This window comes from Helianthus annuus, chromosome 8, assembly GCF_002127325.2.
Source record: "Helianthus annuus cultivar XRQ/B chromosome 8, HanXRQr2.0-SUNRISE, whole genome shotgun sequence".
Taxonomy (NCBI): domain Eukaryota; kingdom Viridiplantae; phylum Streptophyta; class Magnoliopsida; order Asterales; family Asteraceae; genus Helianthus; species Helianthus annuus.
This window is the reverse complement of record NC_035440.2, coordinates 130,019,748-130,039,753: the sequence shown is the minus strand read 5'-3', so window position 1 is coordinate 130,039,753 and position 20,006 is coordinate 130,019,748. Positions and strand designations below refer to the sequence as shown.

Sequence of the window (20,006 nt, the reverse complement as noted above, 5' to 3'; positions counted from 1 at the left end):
TTGGTATCAGAGCCACTGGTTATAGTGAACTTGGTTTTAATAACGTTTTTATAAAACCAGACTATAACCGAACAGTTTTGACAACAAAGAATACGACCATGACACTCAGCTCCAGATTGCAAGGTTCGTCTCTCGTATACTAATTGTACTGCGTAACTAGTGAACACTTACATATGATATTGTATGCGATTGCACGTTTAACACAACAGTATGAACTTACGTATTACTTGCACGTGTTATATGACTGATAGGGTGGTATTTCCCTAAACATTCGTGACTCACGTTTTGTAATGCTCTTTGTTTGCTACTCGAGTTTGAGGAACCATTCAACATGAGTTAGGAGGAGCTGAGATGAGCATGCAAATCACAATATTATTGTGGGTGCACACATAATAATAATGTGGGGTGCATGTGAGTCCTAGTGAGGCTTAACAAGTGAAGAAGGGGTTCTGCTCTGTTATTTGATCAGTCTGAAATGTAACAAATTTATAGGAGTCGTAACAGTGATCGTCTCCTACTCGAATGTGACCTTTTCACATCTCTCTGAATCATTTCGAATCTCGATGGTATCGAGTATTGCCTGAACACCCCTTTGAATGCCTAGCGAACCGTGTAGAATGTTAAGTGCTAATACAAACGCTCCTGAGTTGGATGTTGCAATGTCAATGATTAACCTTTCTCACTTCTCATCGTATGGTGGAACTCAAAGATTTGGCGCATTAGATCCAGAAGTGCGATCACTTCTGCAACACTCTCGCAGCAAACCGTGTAGTATTTAATCAACTTGGAAGAACGGTGGACAAGAGGGTAAATGTAGTATTTTACCGGCTTCAGCATTTGAACGACTCTGGTTACTGGCAGCGAACATCAGCGATTTGACTCCAAACGAATCCTTAACCCTAGTCAACAACTTATGGGAGCCGACTTTTACGAATCATGGGTCGAGAAACAAAGAATCTCCATACAAGCTTAATGGTTTATGTACACATGGTTTGCGAAATACTTAACAAATGAATTATGCTTCCGCTGTATACAATGAATGACATGTAACATTTGTAACACTTTATGTTAATGAATGAAAGTTTTATTTAAATACCTTTATGAGTTCAATGTGATTGGTGGCTTGGATCTTGGTACGTCACACGCCTTGCGCGGGTTTCCGCATGTGGTATTTTGGGGGTGTGACACTAGGTGTAGGTCCAACGGCAAGAATACACTAAAACTCAAGAGTACATACCAGGGTTTATTTATAGACATACCGGAAGCTAAAATACGCACTAAAAAGCACCCGAACCGCACTTTAAGTGCAAAATTCTGCAATTATTAATAAAATTCAGCATTGTAAAATGCTAGTCGGATGCAAAATTATGGCAGAATGATCTTGTATGCTTTCCTAAGTGCCGGGAATTATTTGTGTTACAAAAATATACATATAAGACACTTTAAGGAATAATTAAACACTTTAACAGAACGGTTATCCAACCGGATAACCGGACATTATCCGGGACACTAAATTTTTGTCAAGAACGTTGTTTTACTATTTTTGGCTAGTCATGATGTCACACCCCCAAAATCCACATGCGGAGTACCACCGCTTGGAGGCGTGACTGACCAGGATCCAGCCACTAATTATTTTGAACCGCTTACTTATTATTACAAATAATGGTATAATTAGCGACCAATTTAAATTTTTCAAAACATAGTTTAAGTTTGCAGCGGAAAGGAAAGGAAAGCATATCGTAATTTAAAACCACAAGTTTGTTAATTGTGAAACTTACAAACCACGCACTCCAACCGATTGCAATGTCCGTCCTAAACTGTTTCGAGCAACCTGCAAAGCATGCAGTAGGGTGTCAACATAAAGTTGGCGAGTTCACGAGTTGTCCAGTTTTAGTTTTTCGAAAACGTAAGTTGTTTAGATAAGCCATTTATAATCACGTTATGGGGAGCTACCCCATCTGTAAGCTCACTAAACTGTTGATACCGAAACTGTTGACGAAAAGTTGTTGTGCCCCGAGTCAATGTCTATCATCATTGACCAAGATGCAAGGTCTACTAGTTCACGCCCGATCCCCCCGGTCACGGTGTGAGGTTGTCAAACCTAATAGCGCTATCAACTAATAACCCGTTCGCCCCCGGCGATTAATCGGTACTGTAAGCAGGGACTTGATGTGATAGAGTTTCGTTTAGCTTGGCTAGTTGTGATTTATAAATAATATCCAAACGTATCTCCCCCGGAGATAGTAATTTAAAAGTACCCATTCGTATTTCCCCCGGAAATAATAGTTCAAAAGTATTTTTCCCAAAGTTGGCAGTTTGTCCGTGTCCCTCCCTGGGACGCATGCTTTTACTGTGTGAACTCACCTTGGTTTGCTCGGTAGACAATTTACTTGTGTTAGGTTGGTCAACCATACCCTATTATGGTTATACATATTTATTAGGTCCGTGTGCAAGTAACGTCTCGTATAAATTACACGTATCTAACACGTAGCACGTAAATCCACATTTCATATAATACACACACTTTGTATAATGTACAGTAATGGCAACAATAATACGTATCATACCAGCATATATTTTTTGGGCCTCTCTTAGCATGTGAACAGTCAAACAGTAACAGTTAAGCAATAACAGTAGCACACAGTCCATAACATCAGTTTGTGCGGCCCAATAACCAAGCAAGGCAGTCCAGTCGAAACGGTGTGATCTCGACTCGAGACTATGAGGTCTCGAGTCGCCATCCAGCGTTTTCGAGTCGCAACCGAAGGCCTCGAGTAGTGCATATTTGAGTCGAGACCCTGAGGTCTCGGGTCAGGTCTCGAGTCGAGATCAGGGGATCTCGAGTCGCAAGCTAGCTGGTCTCGAGTTGCAACCACCGTGGGATCTTTCTAGAACCCTTATCCACATTGTACGATCTAATAAGATTTCCTTAACATGATTTCAATTCCGTACATGTATGAAATCAGATTAAACATAGAATTTTTCAAATATTTATCACATCTTCAATCAGTTCATCATGTAGGGTTTTCACATCCATATTCATTCTAGGTATTATGACCCTATAACTATTTTATCAATCTCATGAACAATATATATTCTTAGACTCATCTTCAATCATTATTCAATAAAACTCATTCATTTAGATCTAGTCGTCAAACAAGTGGCAAACAATCCTTTTACGAAATCATCTTCAACAGGTAGGTTTCATGACAAAAATCACAAGAGATGCAGGTTAATAGTCGCATACTAGACGGACGATTCCCTAAACACTTAACTCAATCAAGAAGTCACAGAACCATCATATACCCTTCATCTCTATTTTATTTATAGTAACCAAAACAATCAATTTACCACTCATTACAAAGCTTCCTATCATCTAGCAGATCCAAATTCATGCACAAAGAATCAATAGCAGAAATATTAACTCGAAATGAGGGACAGCTTGAGCTCAATTCATTCCTAAAACATACTTTATATTTCACTTCTACCATATAGTCAACACAAATCATTCACAAATTTCATTAATTCTATATTCTATATAATCATAAACACCAAAAGTCATGGAGCTCAAGACAGTCTTCGGATTAACTGACCGAGAGTTACGAGACAAAAGGAGCTGCTCGCTGCCTCTGCTGTCGTCTGACTCTGAGCTCCGGCGGTCCGCCGCGGCCGTCGCCGGTGAGTTATCCGCTGTCACTATCTGAAGCACCTCTCGATACTCTCGTCGTCATCCATCCATCGGACATCCCCAGTTTCATCATCAACAACATCAAATCAGAAGGAAAAATTAAGAAGAGGATGAAAGGAACAAGGTTTACCGGTGAAGCTCGACGGAATGACCAGAACCATCTGCACCTCCACTGCCGCCGCTGCGAGCGGTGGCGCAGCTCCAGCTCCGCGTCATCCATCCATCGGACATCCCCAGATTCACCATCAACAACATCAAATCAGAAGGAACAATTAAGAAGAGGATGAAAGGAACAAGGTTTACCGGTGAAGCTCGACGAAATGACCAGAACCATCTGCACCTCCACTGCCGCCGCTGCGAGCGGCGGCGCAGCTCCAGCTCCGCCATGACTGGCCGGTTTCACTCGCCGGGTAGACAGGAACGAGAGGGTGGGATGTCTCGTTGGAGCGCTGGTGAACGGAGGGAGACCGTCGGCAGTCGATCGGAGTCGCCGGTCTCTCTCTCTCTCTCTCTCTCTCAGACTCACCTCGGACTCTCTCTCTACTGTGTGAAGGTGTGCGTGTTGGAACAAGATAAGGGGAATGGAACTTTTTGGGTTGGCCGGAATGCATCTTCGATCGTAGGAGATGAGTCTGATCGAACAGGGGATGTGGAAGAGGGTGGGGGTGTGGCTGACTAGTTATTTAGGGTTTTGGGGTTTTATGTAAACAAAAATGGGGGGGGGGGGTTTAAGTTTATATTTAAAGGGTAGGGTTTTTAGGTTTTGGTAAGTTGGGTTGGGCCTAGCCCAAGTGCGTATGGATCATATAAAATTATGGGTCTCTCAATTAACGAACTATCCCGAGGAATTTAAAATTAACTACAACGAAAATTATACATGCAAAGTGAATGTTCGGCTTGGGTTTGTTTGCTTAACCGAAGCGTTCCCCGAGACGCGGTTGTGATTATTTAATGAGTAATAATAATAATGATAATAACAATAATATTAATAATGATAACAATAAATGAACGCATTACTAAAATACCCTACTCTCAACAACGAGAATACGGGTTGTCACACATGATCCCCGTTTGACATAACACCCACTAAAAACCTTATAACTAACATATAACTTCAAGTTACTTACATTCTAACTAACACTTACCATTTAGTTGAAAATTTGCAAACAAGCCCCCCCCCCCAACCGAATTTTCGGTCCCATGTGGACCCACCACATCTTCACACCATGCCTTCAAGATTTAATCTTAATATTTTATGTGATTGCTTGCTTATTGGTGTGGACAAGATATGGGAAGGTGATCATAAGTATGGCCTCCTCCTACAAACAAATCATTCCATATCTTACACCCTCACCCATCCTCACTCTCTCTCTCACTTTCGGCTCCCCCAAAACCGAAACCATCACTACCACCATACCTCCAAGATTTGTTTCAATATATTAATTGATCTCCTTGGATTACATTTGATATTATGCCAAGAATATTCTACAAGATACCATGGAGAATCCTTATAAAATCTATGTAACATCACCTACTTATCATCACCCATCTTCCACCCATCTCTCCCTCCTTGCTCACGGCTCCAACCCACCACCACACTACCACCATTTTCATCCATTGTTCATTCATTTCAAGGCTTACATAAGGTGCTAGAAGGTCACTAACGAGGCTCGGTGCTCACGGAACTTGAAGAACCTTTTTCGTTTGCTTTTATCCACCACATTTTCGCCATTGTTCTTCCCTAGCTTCAAGCTAGTAGTAAGCATCATGAACACCCTTATTTACTTCTATTTTTAGTGGTTAAAAGACTTTTTATGATGAAAATCTTATGAACACTAAAGAACATGAACATGAAACTTAAACATAAACTTTACATAAGATGATACATGGATGAAATGATGTTGTTTGGTGTGTGTATGTTACTTGCTTGTTGATTTCTTGGGTTGATGATGATAACCATCACATGAAGTTTGCTAGATGAGGTTTAAACACCTAATCTAGCAAGTAGGAGGACGATTATGTAACAAACTAGAATAATCATCTCTTAGTCTAGTCATGAACTTGAATAAAAATAGATTTTTCTAAAATATAAATGAACTAGTAGATTGGTGATCATGGTGATTCAAGTTTTCACTAGAAGCTTTCTAAGAAAACCAAGTTAAAGAATCGGGTTTTAGAAAATCATGACTTTACATATACTTACATTATTTTTAGAAATAAAATAAGTGTAAGAACATTTATTTACAAGAAGAGTTCAAGAAGTAAATTTTTGTAAATATTATTTACAAGTTGTGAAAACGTAACTCGTTTAAGAAAGTGATTTTTTTTGAAGTAAATATGCTTCAGAAGGAAACTAAGTCCACTAAAAGCTTTACCAAGTTACTACGCGTTTTCGGGATATATCAAGTTCATGAAATAGAGAAATTAGTGTATGTGGTTGATGATTATTGTTGAAATTGATTGATGATGATTCTTAAAAGAAAATAAACACATGTTTTAAAAACATGGGAAACTTCCATTTTTATGGGAAACTCGGTCAAAATTTCTATAAAATTTTGATACTTAGAAAAATATAAGTTTTTGGGAAAACTTATTCCCTAAAAACATTTACCAAGGTTTCCCTAATTTTTGTGTAAACTTCAAGTAGAGAAATGATGTTTTCTTCAAGAATAAACTTGATATTAAGTATGTATATTTTTGAAAAATATATATATTTATTGATCACAACATTTTGTGCTAAGTGTATGTAATATGTGTTATATAATACGCTAAATACTCGTAAAAAGTGCAAAATACAAGATACTTATATTAATTTTTGAGAAAATAATATAAGTAAGATACATAGTTAAAAGTATAAAATATTTTTAACACAACAATACAAATACAAAAGATAGTGACTTGTGCTCGTACGATACAAGTCTAGTGACTGACGATAATAAAACACGTTTAGGTCACGACGCACTATAAGCAAATCCGGTGAAGTTTACGACGCAAGGAACGCAAAGTTGTGAGTTCATGCTCCCCCTTTTCCTTTAACTGTTTTTTGTTTTATAACTTCGGGGGTGAAATACATGTTGCAAATGTTACAATGCTTACAAATAGTATGATGGGTATGAGAACATTCAAGTGAAACATTCTAGACCATGTCTCGAATAGGGTACCATAAGCACCATTAATCAACGTATACATTCAGACCGCAGAACAAAAGGTTAGATCTAATGGGTTTCAGACAACCCCACTTTTGGCCTACTTCTACCAATGAGTGCTTCTGTGTCTTAGTCAAAGTTGACAAAAATGCCTAGGTTTGGTGACTTCCTATGTCGTGACACATGTTAGTGGCCTTGCAAACCACTAGCGATCTCAACATTCAAACAGTCATAGTACTCAGTTACTGATACGTTTACAAGTTACATTCAAACATTTATTCATTCTACAAGTTTCATACTATGCTTTCATTCAAGTATTTAAACATTCAAAACAATCACTGCATGAATTCACACCAACATATGTTGACGTTTTTTTTTTCAAAACTCACATGTATTTCAGGTAACTAGAAGTGGATGTGCGCGTGGCCTTACTCATGCTTGTGGATGTCGCTTATGTTTATCTTTAAATAAAGTTGTAAACTTTTTAAGACAATGTTTTATGTTACCTCGCGATGTAAACGCTAAATTATGTTTTCAAATTATGAAATGTTTGGTATTGGAAGTTATTTTTACGAGCATGTAGTATGTTTACCTTTCGTATGCAATGAGAATCTTTCATGATCACACCTCGTGCTTCCGCCGCAGAAAGGGGTGTGACACCACTGTCGCCACCCTCCGCCACCTAACACCGGCGCCACCACCACTAACACCGCCCACCCGCCGCCACCACCCCTCGCCCCAACATCAGCACCACTTCCGCCCATCGCCACCCTCCACCACCGAACACCGGCACCACTGCCGCCATAACCTACCACCGCCACTTCCACCACCGCCGCCACCCACCACCACCACCTATCGCCAATTTTATTCCTTCTTTTCCTGCCCATCAAACACTACAAGGTAACGATTCATTTCATTCACACATGATGACCAAACAATACCATGAAATAAAATGATCCATTTCATTTCATTATCCATTCCATTAACTCATTCATTCTATTCTCTCGTAATAGAGCCCAAATTCTTAATAGTAGTTGATAATTAAATGCCAATCAAGAAAACCGGGTCCATGTTTATAGTCACACTTCACAAAACCACCTAAAGATAAAAAACAAAACAAAACAAAAAAACCCTCTTTCCGTACCCAAACCACTCACCAACACCGATCGCCGCCGTGTAACGCCACCATCCACCACCAACACCTAGGGTTTCTCACTCATGTCTCACTCTGACTACATCAATCAGTAACTCTCATCTTCCTGTATCTATATACACACACATCATCATATGAACTGAACTGCAATTAACCTATGGGGCGCAAAAGGCGAAACGCCGATTCTCGCTCCAAATCGGCGGCGACTCCTGCCGGAAATCATCCTCCGCCGTCGTTATCCGCCGCTAACAACGGAGGCGTTGATGTTGAGGTAAGTTCACTCACTACGGAACTAGATTTAGGTTTAAATTCATCGATACAACCACAATTAAACCTAGAAAATGAGGTTTCAGTTTCGATTGAATCTGACGGTTATTCTGCTGTGAAAATCGAGTGTGAGAAAGCGTTAAATGCACTTAGACGAGGAAACTATAAAAAAGCGGTTAGGTTAATGAAGGAGTTGTGTGCGAAACACGAGAATGGGAACTCCGCCTGTTTAGCGTTGGTTTATCGAGTGCAAGGGACTGTGTGTGTTAAGGTTGCTGGTATTATGGATGATTTGAATGCGAAACAGCGGTATGCGAAGAGTGCGGTTGAGTCGGCGAGGAAGGCGGTGGTGTTGTCGCCGAATTCGGTTGAGTTTGCGCATTTTTATGCGAATTTGTTGTGTGATACGGCTACTGATGCGAAGGAGTTTGAGGAGTCGGTTAGGGAGTGTGAGCGTGCGTTGATGATTAAGAATCCGATTGATCCTGGGAAGGAGAGTTTGCAGGATGAGAGCCAGCAGAAGATTGGTTTGGCGGATGCGAGGATTGAGCACGTGCAGAATGAACTTCGTGTGTTGCATCAGAAGGCGAATGTTGGTAGTATTTCGAGTTGGATGAGGAGTTTAAATAACGGGGAGGAAAACGTGAGGTTTTTTCCTATTAGGACTAGGGTTGCTGATGATCCAATGGATGTACGAACGGTTCAAGGCAGAAGGAGTAATGATATTAAGAAAGCGAGTAAAACTGATGAGGAAAGAAAGAAGGAAATTGAAGTTAAAGTGGCTGCAGCGAGGTTGTTGCAGCAGAAACTAGAGTCGTCCCAGTCCCAAACTGAAGGGGACAAGGGTCCGGAATCTTCCACCGCGCCTAGTCAGCGAACAGGCGAACGAAGGAAAAGCGGTAAGGTGAAGAAGAATGCATCTACTATTGAAAGAAAAGACTGTATTCTCTCTTACTGGAAGTCGATGGGTACAGATTTGAAGAAAGACTTGTACAAGATAAGGATAACTGATATCAAAAACCATTTTAAATCGCCAAAAGATGGGTTAGGATATGAAGTTCTTACCGAAGCTTTGTCGTTTGGTGCGAGTAATAAGAGTTGGAGGTACTGGATGTGCTGTCGATGCAGTGAGAAATTTGCAGACCCTGAATTGCACAAGCAGCATATTGCACAGGAACACATGTATGGCTTATCACCAAAACTGCAGACGTTGTTGCCTCTAGATGTTGACAGTGAGTGGACTGAAATGCTTCTGACTCATCCTTGGAGAGCATTGGATACCGATGCTGCAGTTAGAATGATCGAGTCGCAATCAAATTCCCCAGTTTCTAACGCAGACTGGTTCAGTGACGGTTATGGTTACGCGGATGCGTGGGATTCACCATCTGTACAAAAGAAGTACGAGGATGGGCCAGATGGCTGCAATGGTATTGCGAAGGACCCTGACTGTGTCCCGATGGAATGTGATCAAAGCGAAAGTCGTAAGGGATGTTTTAATCCCGACAACTGGCCGTTATCTGATGACGTTGAGCGAACAAAGCTACTCGAAAAGATAAAAACTTTATTCCAGTTGCTTATTAAACATAAATGTCTTGCAGCTAGTCATCTTACCAAGGTTATCCAGTTTGCAGTTGAGGAGTTGCATCCTCAGCTTCTCAACTGCGGTGCGGAGCAATCGCCTTTTTGTATATGCTTACTTGGCGCAACAGAGCTTCGGAAAGTGCTCATGTTCTTGCAAGAGTTATCTCATTCCTGTGGAGTCGGTAGATATTTGGAAAAAGGGAATGTTCTAGAAGAATCGAACAGTGTCACTCAAGCGAACGAAATGGCTGAAAAATTAGTTTTGGATCAAGATGATTCATCTCTCTTGTTGAATGCAAACACTTGCCATGATGATGATTCTTTCTTGTCCTGGATATTTTCGGGTCCCACAAGTCAAGAGGAGTTGACTCTCTGGACCCGTACTAGAGATGAGAATGTGCATAAAGGGATAGAGATTCTCGAGAATATTGGTAAAGAATTTTCACATTTGCAGAGCTTATGCGATAGAAAGCTGGAGCATATGAGTTATGAGGAAGCATTGCAGCTAATCGAAGATCTTTGCTTAGAAGAAGATAAGAGAAGAGAGCATGATACGGAGTTCGTTCACCAAAGTTACGAGTCTATTTTGAGGAAACGAAGAGAAGAAATTACTCAACATGACAATGATGTTACACATGTTAATAGGTTTGAAATAGAGGTCTTAACAAATGTTCTTAAAGAAGCAGATTCTATGAATGTGAAGCAGTTCGGGTTCGAGGATACTTACGGTGGCGTGAATGTGAATAATTCTCATGTATTTGACTTAGAATCAGGTGAAGATGATTGGAGGGTGAATGACTATCTCCAGCAATTGGATTCTTGCGTAAAGAACGGAATCCAGAAACAAAAAGAACAGTTGTCTATCGAGGTTTGTTTGATTAATCGATACATATCTTTACGCAGAATCTTATGTTCAGTCTCTCCACTTTATCTCACATTTTCAGAAATGCAGCTTAGCAAAATCGATGCACGGATCATGCGGACTCTATCGGAAATTCAGATGTTGGAAGCCAAGTTAGGCCCCTTATGCGAGCATGATTTTGGACTCATAGTTATGCCTCTTGTGAAATCATATTTGCGGGTTCGTAACTTTGTATACAACTTGCTATATGATTACATTCTCTTTAAAATGCAAATATACTTGTTTACATTTTTTCATCTTTTCTTTAGGCACACCTAGAGAATTTAGCAGAAAAAGATGCTACAGAGAAATCAGATGCTGCCAGAGAAGCTTTCTTGGCGGAACTTGCTCTAGATTCTAAAAAAGGGACCGGTGATATTCCAAAGCATGTTAATGATAAAGTAAAGGATAAAAGAAAGAACAAAGAATACAGAAAAACAAAGGATTCCAAGGTTTGAAATAAGTTTTAATAACTTTACACAATATATGGTGCTAATGTATGTTACATGTGCAGCCTACAGGTGCTAGTGAATTACATGTTTTACCGAATGAGAAGGCAGAAAAGGCGTATGTGTTTACTGCTTCCTTACCATGCATGAATGTTCAAGATAGGTTTTTTTTATAATGTTGTGATGATGTTTGTTTTTTTCAGTTTCTTGGACCCACAAGTGATAGATGAACAAGTGAATGAAAGTGTTGTGGAAGTTAGTGTTGCTTTCGATGAACAGGAAGATGAAGTCAGGCGTAGAAAGATTGAGCTTGAAGATGAGGAAAGGAAGCTTGAAGCGACATTAGAGTATCAGAGAAGAATCGAGGACGAAACTAAACAAAGACATCTTGCAGAACAACATAAAAATAGCTCAAGAATGACACCAGTGAGCATGGTGAGCGTCTTTGTGTTGATGTTAAATTTGGTACTCATGGTATTTTTTTTTTCTGATAGATATAAAGCAGAATTATTATTAATTATTAATTATTATTATTATTATTATTATTATTATTATTTTATTAATATGATAAAAGAGGATGTCTTAGGAATAGTACCTAAGACACAACCTCTATTTTTATTGTTTCTCTTCGCCAAAATTACAACAATGCCATCCAACCCATTTTTTTTTGTGTATTTAACCCTTCAAGTATTAGCACTGCCACTTACACCCCCTTCAACTTTTACGTGCTTATTTTTATGTATATGGGTTAAATATAATACGTTTTTCGTGCTTATTTTTATGTATGTTTTTTGTTGGTCTACTTTTTGTTCGGAAACAAGTCGGGTCAAATATAACTTGTTTTCACTAGGCGGTATCAATTCGAGTTACTTTACACTTCGACTCCGCCGCATGCCGCAACGCGTGGTACCATTCTTTAACGCAAAAAAACACTATTTTCTTGCTTGCTTATTTTTAGGTACGTTTGGTTGTAAATCTAAGTTGGTTTACGTTTCGACGTAAATTTCTTGGTAATGAGTCAGGTCAAATATAATACGTTTTCGTGCTTATTTTCATGTGCGTTTTCAGTTGGTCTACATTTTGATGTAAATTTTGTTCAAAAACAAGTCAGGTCAAATATTTGACGGTATAAGTTAGTTACTTTAAGTTTCGACACTGCCGCAACGCGCGGTGGGTCAAAGTACTAGTTATTAGAAAAGCATCAACGAGATTACTTTTTGGGTCACCGATTTTTTTTTTTTTTAGGAACCCGTAAACCAAAGCAATGGACTTTTGACCCTCCCAGAAGATGGACTCTCAGAGAGGACTGGTAAACAATTTATTGATTGTGCTTATAATTCATAATGGAGCAAGGAAAAAAGGGTAAGCAATTTATTTATTTATATTTGTGTAGGAACAATGGAGGATGGTGCTTTGCTATATGAGTCTAGAGCGGGAAGAAGAGGCAGGCGGCAAAAGAATATAACCAAGCTAAGTGACGGAAGACAACAACCTTTGTCATCTGGAAAGGAGACTACTGAATTTGGACGAAATTCATATAGTGACCGGCTTCAAGGTGAAAAATATCTATATTTATGTGTGTTCAAAACCGTAGTTAAAAATGGGTCTAATTGAGATGCCGAATATCTGAAAATGAAATACACCGCAGCCAACAAGAACCACCTGAGGATTCGTGTGTTACCTGATTATGCCAATTGTTTAGAAGATTGTGTGATCCTGTGGCATTATATTTAAAAAATCTGAAATTGAAATCTTTTTGTTTGTTTTTTATTTCGATCCTGTTTATGATGTTAAGTTCTTAGCTGATGGATTGGTACGTTGCTTGGCAGCAGATTCTTCTTCTGGAGATAATGAAAGAAGAATATTGATGTTGCAAGCAGAAGACAATGACGAAAAAAGGTTTCAAGCTGACCTATCAAAAGCTGTGCGCCAAAGCCTTGGTATGTATTTATTTATTTGCTTATTTCAAACAAGATATGGTTATGTGATGTGTGTTTTAGTAACCCAAGTTATAATATATGTATATATAAAGTCCAATTATAAAACAATTACAGATACTAAAACAATTATTTTTTCTAATTAATCACTGATAACTATTATTTGTCGATCCTATGTTGTTTCACTACCAACAACAGCAGCCAATTAAGTTTAAAGCATCATTAAACCAAAATGTGGAAATATTACTGAGATTTAAAACACCATTGAACTTTGAAGTATAAAATCCAAAATCAATTCATGATCTTAATATCAAAGCAGGTAATAAAGTCTACTTGAGTAATGGAGTAGAAAAAGGAAACGAATATGGACATAATAAAAAGTAGGAAATAAAGACTAAACCCAAAAATTCTGGGCAAAGAATATGGTCCTGATAAAAAAGCTTCAATCTTTATTAATGTCTAAAACACACGATTATTAAGTTTAATTATGCAGTTATAGCGGTCCAAAATCATATAGCGGTCAAGGTCCGCTATATGGTATATAGGTTTTTATATCATGCATAATTTATGTATTTATATATATTTGAAAATATTAATAGCAATATCAAAATTCATAGTAACTAGTCGTTGGCCCCCGCGTTGCGGTGAGGGGGCGTAAAGTCATGATACCAACGTTGTAGGGAGGGCGTAAAACATGCTAAGTAGCAACTGAACGACGACCAAAACCGGAAAAAAACATAAAATAAAACCACAAATTTATAACACCAAGTGACTCATGTGACGTAAAACGTATACGTAGGTAGTTGAATTTATACGGACACGTATTAGAAAGTCAAGGGGGTAAGAAAACTTGAGGAACCAAATGTGATCATCAAACACCGTTCTAAGTAGCAACCAAACGACTATCAAATTCGATAAAAACGTAAGCAAAACTAACAAAAAATAAAATAATAAGCTCATTTAATTTTTGTGGGAAAATAATAAAAAACAAAAATTATTACAAAATAAAAAAAAACCTTAAAGTTGCAAAAATAATTAAAAAAACAAAAAATAAAACACTAAAGACAAAATCACAGTAAGACAAAAATGTCACTATTCATCCAAATGTTATGAATTAATACATATAGATAATAGATAATATCATGCAAAATATTAGTAGGAACCACCAGCGAATTAGGATTTAGGAAGTGGAAGTCCAACGATTTCTAGATTTAGGTTTAATTTTGTTGATTTATGAAGAACCAGCGTCCAGTGAATGAAGACTTTAGGCCTCGATTTAGGTTTAATATTGGGTTTGGGCCTTTTGTTTTGGGTTTATTTCAAACAAAAAGTTGATTAATATGGGCTTTCGGGCTGAAATAAATAAACCGCTAAAAGCAATGCTAAGACCGCTATACGGGTTTCAGAATAGCGGCCTATAGCACTGCTAATAGCGGAACCGCTATAAGGGACCGCTATTTGAACCGCTATGAGATCGTATGTCCACTAAGCCCTATAGCACGCTATTGACTGCATAGAAGTTTAATAACTTGTACAATTTGGAGCATATTATAATGCTTTGATGTTTTTTGGGCCTTTTTAATTCATGAATTAAGTTGGAATTGACTCGTTAGAGAATAAAACATAACCTTAATCAACTTATTTATAAGTAAATGGGTCAATCTCTCTACTTCTAAGTCATGCATGTAAACACAACTATTCCAGTTTGTGTGCCTTTAGGTATGTTAAAGCATGTACTTGTTTGTGCAAACATGTGCCGCACTTTCTAATTCAATTGCTCATGTCATGTAAAAGGTTTCTGAATTCTCGTTAATTTGCTATTTTTTGAAATATTTCAGATGTGTTTCATTCACATAAGCAATCTTCTTCAATATCCGGATTGATGATACCCGAAGAAACGTTTATAGAGGAGCAAGACTCTTGTGTTACATCTATTGAAGTTTCTCCAGATAACGTAAACGGAAGTGATGTATATGGTACAGGCCTGAAGAATGAAGTTGGTGAATACAACTGTTTTTTAAATGTTATTATACAGGTTATATATAAAAAAGAATTCAAGTTCCGCACTTCCGCCAATCTTTATCATCTCAAACATAAATTGATAACTGTTCTTAAAACTGCAGTCCTTATGGCATTTGAGACGGTTCCGGGAGGAATTTCTGAGCACGTCTACTTCTTTTCATCTTCATGTTGGTGATCCATGTGTTACATGTGCTTTGTATGATATATTTAGTGCTTTAAGTTTCGCTTCTGATACAAAAGTTCAAGCTGTTGCCCCTACTTCTCTTCGGATCGCTCTTAGCAAATTGTATCCAGACAGTAATTTCTTTCAGGAGGTACGTCCATAGGGTTTTTTTTTGGTGGTTGCTCGATTTTAATAATAGTAATGTTCTGTTTTTTTTAAATAAATTGTTTTAGGATATCTAATTCATGAGTAAAATGCCATTTTCGTCCCCAAGGTTTGGCCAGTTTTGTGACTTTAGTCCAAAGGCTTGTTTTTCCGCATCTAGACCCAAAAGGTTTGAAATCTTGCCATTTTCATCCGGCTCGTTAACTCCATCCATTTTCTCTGTTAAGTCAGGGGTATTTCTGTCTTTTTTTGTCAACGCAATTTAGTTTTCTTTAGGGGTATCCGGTCTTTTTATAAAAAGGCCGAATTGCCCTTTAAGTTAACAAAAAAGACGAAAATACCCCTGCATTAACGGAGAAAAATGGATGAAGTTAACGAGCCGGATGATAATGGCAAGATTTCAAACCTTTTGGATCCAGATGCGGAAAAACAAACCTTTGGACGAAAGTCACAAAACTGGCCAAACCTCAGGGACGAAAATGGCATTTTACTCTTTATGCATTTTCTTTGGGTGCCTTCGACCCGTTTGATCCACTTTCAATCTAGCTAATTTATTTTAGTTTGATATGTCTGAGATAAAACACAACAGCGGATCCAATCTCAACCTTTACTAAAGATGTGCTATGATTTGACAGGCACAAATGAACGATGCGTCTGAAGTATTGGGAGTGATATTTGATTGCTTACATAAGTCATTTACTTCCGTCACTGGCATTTCCGGTACTGAACTAGTGGAAAACAATATCATGGGCTCTTGGGAGTGTATAAACAAAGCTTGTACAGCTCATTCTATTTTCGGTTTGGATATATTCGAACGTATGAATTGTTATAGTTGCGGGTTGGAAACTAGGCGTTTGAAGTACACTTCTTTCTTTCATCAGATCAATGCAAACGCCCTTCGCACCATGAAGGCACGTTTCTTATCTCTTATTTCTACCCGTGTATAATTTCAACGGTAAACAACATTATGGAATAATGAAGTATATTGTTTTATGTCTCCAGGTCATGTGTCCGGAAGGTTCTTTTGACGAGTTACTTAATCTTGTTGAGATGAATCACCAATTAGCATGTGATCCTGAGGATGGTGGATGTGGGAAGCTTAATTATATTCATCACATTCTTTCTACTCCACCTCATGTATTTACTACAGGTAGGAGTGAGCAGAAAACCGAAAAAAAACCTGACCGAACCAAACCGAACCAAAACTTTCAGTTCGGTTACCATTTTGCATATTATGAAAACTGAAAAAAACCAAACTGAACCGAATAACCTAAAAAATCATTTTTTTTTAATGTTGTATATTGATTTAGTGTTTGTAATAAGAACATTAACATGTTTATCTATCCATGAAATGATTTATCTTTTGCCTACAAGAAATAACAAAATTTAACATAAAGATTAAATGATTTTCAAAGTATGATAATAGAAAATGTCTTAAAAAACTTTGGAAAAACATAAAAATAGATTAGAAGGTTAGGTTTATGTGAACAATATTAATAAAAAATGTTAAATATATTAATTTAAACATAAAGATTCAAGAAAGATTATTAAATCTTAGATTATACTTTTTATTTTTGAATTTTACGTTGTTGTTCCAAAAACCGAAATAACTGAACCGAACCATTGAAAAAACCAAACTGAACGGTTACTAAAAACCGAACATTTCGGTTACGGTTTCGGTTTTTCTAACTACAGGTGTTCCTAGAAACCATGATAACTCTAGTGGTGACGGGTCAAATGGTTAATTATTTAGTGACGGTTCTGGGCTGACCGCGAACACTTTATTAACCTTTTCTTTAATTAAAAGAGAGTAAAATGCCATTTTTCGTTCTTGAGGTTTGGTCGGTTTTGGGACTTTCGTCCAAAGGTTTGTTTTTTTGCATCTGGATCTAGAAGGTTTGAAATCTTGCCATTTTCATCCAGCTCGTTAACTCCATCCATTTTTCTTCATTAAGTCGGGTATTTCCGTCTTTTTGTTAACTTAAAAGGCAATTCGGTCCAACGGATTTGGTCAGGGGTATTATAAATGCTTGTTTATAAAGTGAAAAAGACCGAATTGCCCTTTAAGTTAACAAAAAAGACGAAATACCCCTGACTTAACAGAGAAAAATGGATGGAGTTAACTAGCCGAATGAGAATGACAAGATTTCAAACCTTTTGGATCCAAATGCGAAAAACAAACCTTAGGACGAAAGTCGCAAAACTTGCCAAACCTCCCTCAGGGACTAAAATGGCATTTTACTCTTAAAATATAATTCATGTGATTTAGGAGGTTTTATGCATATGAATGAACTTTAGATGTCTTTTAAACTGTGCCGTTTGACCCAACCCAAGTTGACCTGTTTATAGGTAAGTAAGTGAAAATTGCAACCTTCATTATCAACTAAAGTACACTTGTTCTGTTATGTAGTCCTTGGTTGGCAAAACACATGTGAAAGTGTTGACGACATAAAGGCAACTTTGGCAGCGCTATCTACCGAAATTGATTTAAGCGTTCTTTATCGCGGTCTTGATCCAAATAACAAACGCCGTTTGGTTTCAGTGGTACGCCTCTTCATATCCCATGATCTTTTTAGAATCGGCAATTATTTAATAAGCGTGAAATATCATTTGGTCATATAATTAGACATATATATAAACACTGTTATATATATGGTTTTGGTGTTTCTAACGTTTCTTGTTGCTTGCGATTTAAGGTATGCTATTACGGACAACATTATCATTGCTTTGCTTACACCCATGTTCATCAACGATGGGTGATGTATGATGATAAAACAGTGAAGGTAGACAAACACATTTATGATTTTACAATGTATGATTGTAGCTCGCGTTAATAATATTTGATTTTGTAGGTAATCGGAAGATGGGAAGATGTAGTTTCCGTGTGTGAAAAAGGGCATTTGCAACCTCAGGTTCTTTTTTATGAAGCTGTAAACTAAGTGTTCCAGTTTTGGCGCAAGCTTGTAATATAAGGAAATTTTGTAGAAGAGTTAACCATCTGAGAAGTTTTTACCCAGAAAAGTTGGATGGTCAAAGGGTTAAGTCAACAAAAGTCAATCATCATTCTAGTATTATCACAGATTAATAAAGTCACTTTCCAAGAAGTTGGACGATCGAAGAAGCTTGTGATTTCTATTCTGGCTTACTTCTTTCCCAAGAAATCATTTTTGGTTGGAGCCGGATAAATCAGAAACTGGAAAATGTTTGTATAGATCCGTGACTCATCTGTCACCATACGGTGCGGCCTTCAGTTGTGTACTCTGTGACTGCAGGTTGGACCATTGTGAGATTACTTTAACCAATGGAACTGGTGGAGAACCTAGACGTAAAGAGGCCATGCCTGTTTTTGTACTGCTACATTAGGACTTAAATATTCAAACGTGTGATATCGTATAGTTTTTTCAGACTTATAGTTAATTGCTCGGTTTGTTCGATTTAGTTTTTTTTTTTCTAGTTTATAGTAGTGTGTTTGTGTGATGTTGCTTTAGACGGGTTTATTGCTAAAATTGGTGGCGGCAATCGAGTATAAAGTGGAAGATGGAGTGATGAGATGTGAATGTAGGGATATACCAAATGACTGGCTGGAGATGTGAAGACCGTTAGCCTTTTCTAAGCGTTGTTTTAATTGAGACTAGTGACCCTAGACCGTGCATTTTTGGTCTGTCTTGATTGGTTCGGGGCATGAATAAGTTAGTCGAGATTGACAAAACTCAAAAAACCAAACTGCCAGAGACAGAACTGACTAGTGGTGGTTCTCTTATGTCTGTACGGCTTGTACATGCCGTCCATACCCCCTACGTATATGTGTATATATGTATGTGTGTGTATATGCATATACACACACGAATGTACGTGTTGCAAGCAAGCGTGCGTGAGTAATTAGAAAAAATACAAAATAATTTACACCATTTGTGCGTTTCTTAATTCACAAGCAATGTGTTGATTGAGATTGATCTAGTAAATGTAGCTTAATCCGTCTGAACTCTCGGTGAAAAATGAAGATCATCCTTCAAGTTTTGATGTATAAAGTTGAGAAAACGTGGGTGTGTACGGAAAATAGGATGCACAAAATGCAAGTGCACACAAATCCAAACCTAAGGTTTGCGTGTGTGTCTGTAGGGTGAATTGTATGCACTGGAATTTAGGTGATGAGATTGCTGCTTTTGCACTTCTAAACTTTGTGTTTGTGAATCATTCACTTGAGATTGATGAACACATGGTGACTTGGAAGTGTCCTCAATCTTATGATGAATGTTTGTCTTCAAGTCATTATGAAACTTATTTTCTTCTTAATTAGTGTGGATACCAATGGAAATTGAATAAAGAATTAAGATATGACATAATACAGAGAGACTAACAAACGTACCCATTAATATCTCACTCGTAAGAGCAGACTACTCGCATAATACAACATAAAGCGTATACTGTTAGTAGAAGAGAGAGAGAAAATAAAAGAAAGAAGAGGAGAGAAAAAAGATCACGAACCACCTAGAAAGCACTTAACAGTGACACCTAGAAAAGAAAGCAAACAAAA

At 37.8% G+C, this 20,006-nt stretch overlaps 1 protein-coding gene across 4 annotated transcripts; it reads left to right on the top strand.

Moving 5' to 3' along the window:
- Nucleotides 1–7,905: 7,905 nt before the first annotated feature.
- LOC110873860 lies at nucleotides 7,906–18,910 on the top strand. 4 transcript variants are annotated; one of them, XR_004864521.1, is made up of 15 exons: nucleotides 7,906–10,703; nucleotides 10,788–10,916; nucleotides 11,006–11,188; nucleotides 11,251–11,303; nucleotides 11,389–11,620; nucleotides 12,431–12,494; nucleotides 12,579–12,740; nucleotides 13,018–13,125; nucleotides 14,961–15,122; nucleotides 15,246–15,458; nucleotides 16,108–16,383; nucleotides 16,475–16,622; nucleotides 17,883–18,016; nucleotides 18,169–18,255; nucleotides 18,325–18,910. XR_004864521.1 is itself a non-coding variant. In XM_022122872.2 (15 exons), the coding sequence occupies exons 1-15, from the start codon at nucleotides 8,145–8,147 to the stop codon at nucleotides 18,409–18,411; spliced, it is 4,632 nt and encodes a 1,543-aa protein (XP_021978564.1). In that variant the 5' UTR covers nucleotides 7,909–8,144; the 3' UTR covers nucleotides 18,412–18,910. The 4 variants fall into 4 exon arrangements, 2 of the variants coding, with proteins under 2 accessions (XP_021978564.1, XP_021978563.1); XR_002555530.2 differs by having other exon boundaries at nucleotides 13,015–13,125; XM_022122872.2 differs by having other exon boundaries at nucleotides 7,909–10,703; nucleotides 14,961–15,157.
- The last annotated feature ends 1,096 nt before the right edge of the window (nucleotides 18,911–20,006 follow it).

Excerpts from the sequence above, each read along its gene's own strand:
- LOC110873860 (XM_022122871.2), top strand. The coding sequence starts at position 8,145 with ATGGGGCGCAAAAGGCGAAACGCCGATTCTCGCTCCAAATCGGCGGCG. Across the intron at positions 13,126-14,960 it reads AGCTGTGCGCCAAAGCCTTG|ATGTGTTTCATTCACATAAG; the intron begins GTATGTATTTAT and ends GAAATATTTCAG. Across the intron at positions 18,256-18,324 it reads ATGATGATAAAACAGTGAAG|GTAATCGGAAGATGGGAAGA; the intron begins GTAGACAAACAC and ends TTGATTTTGTAG.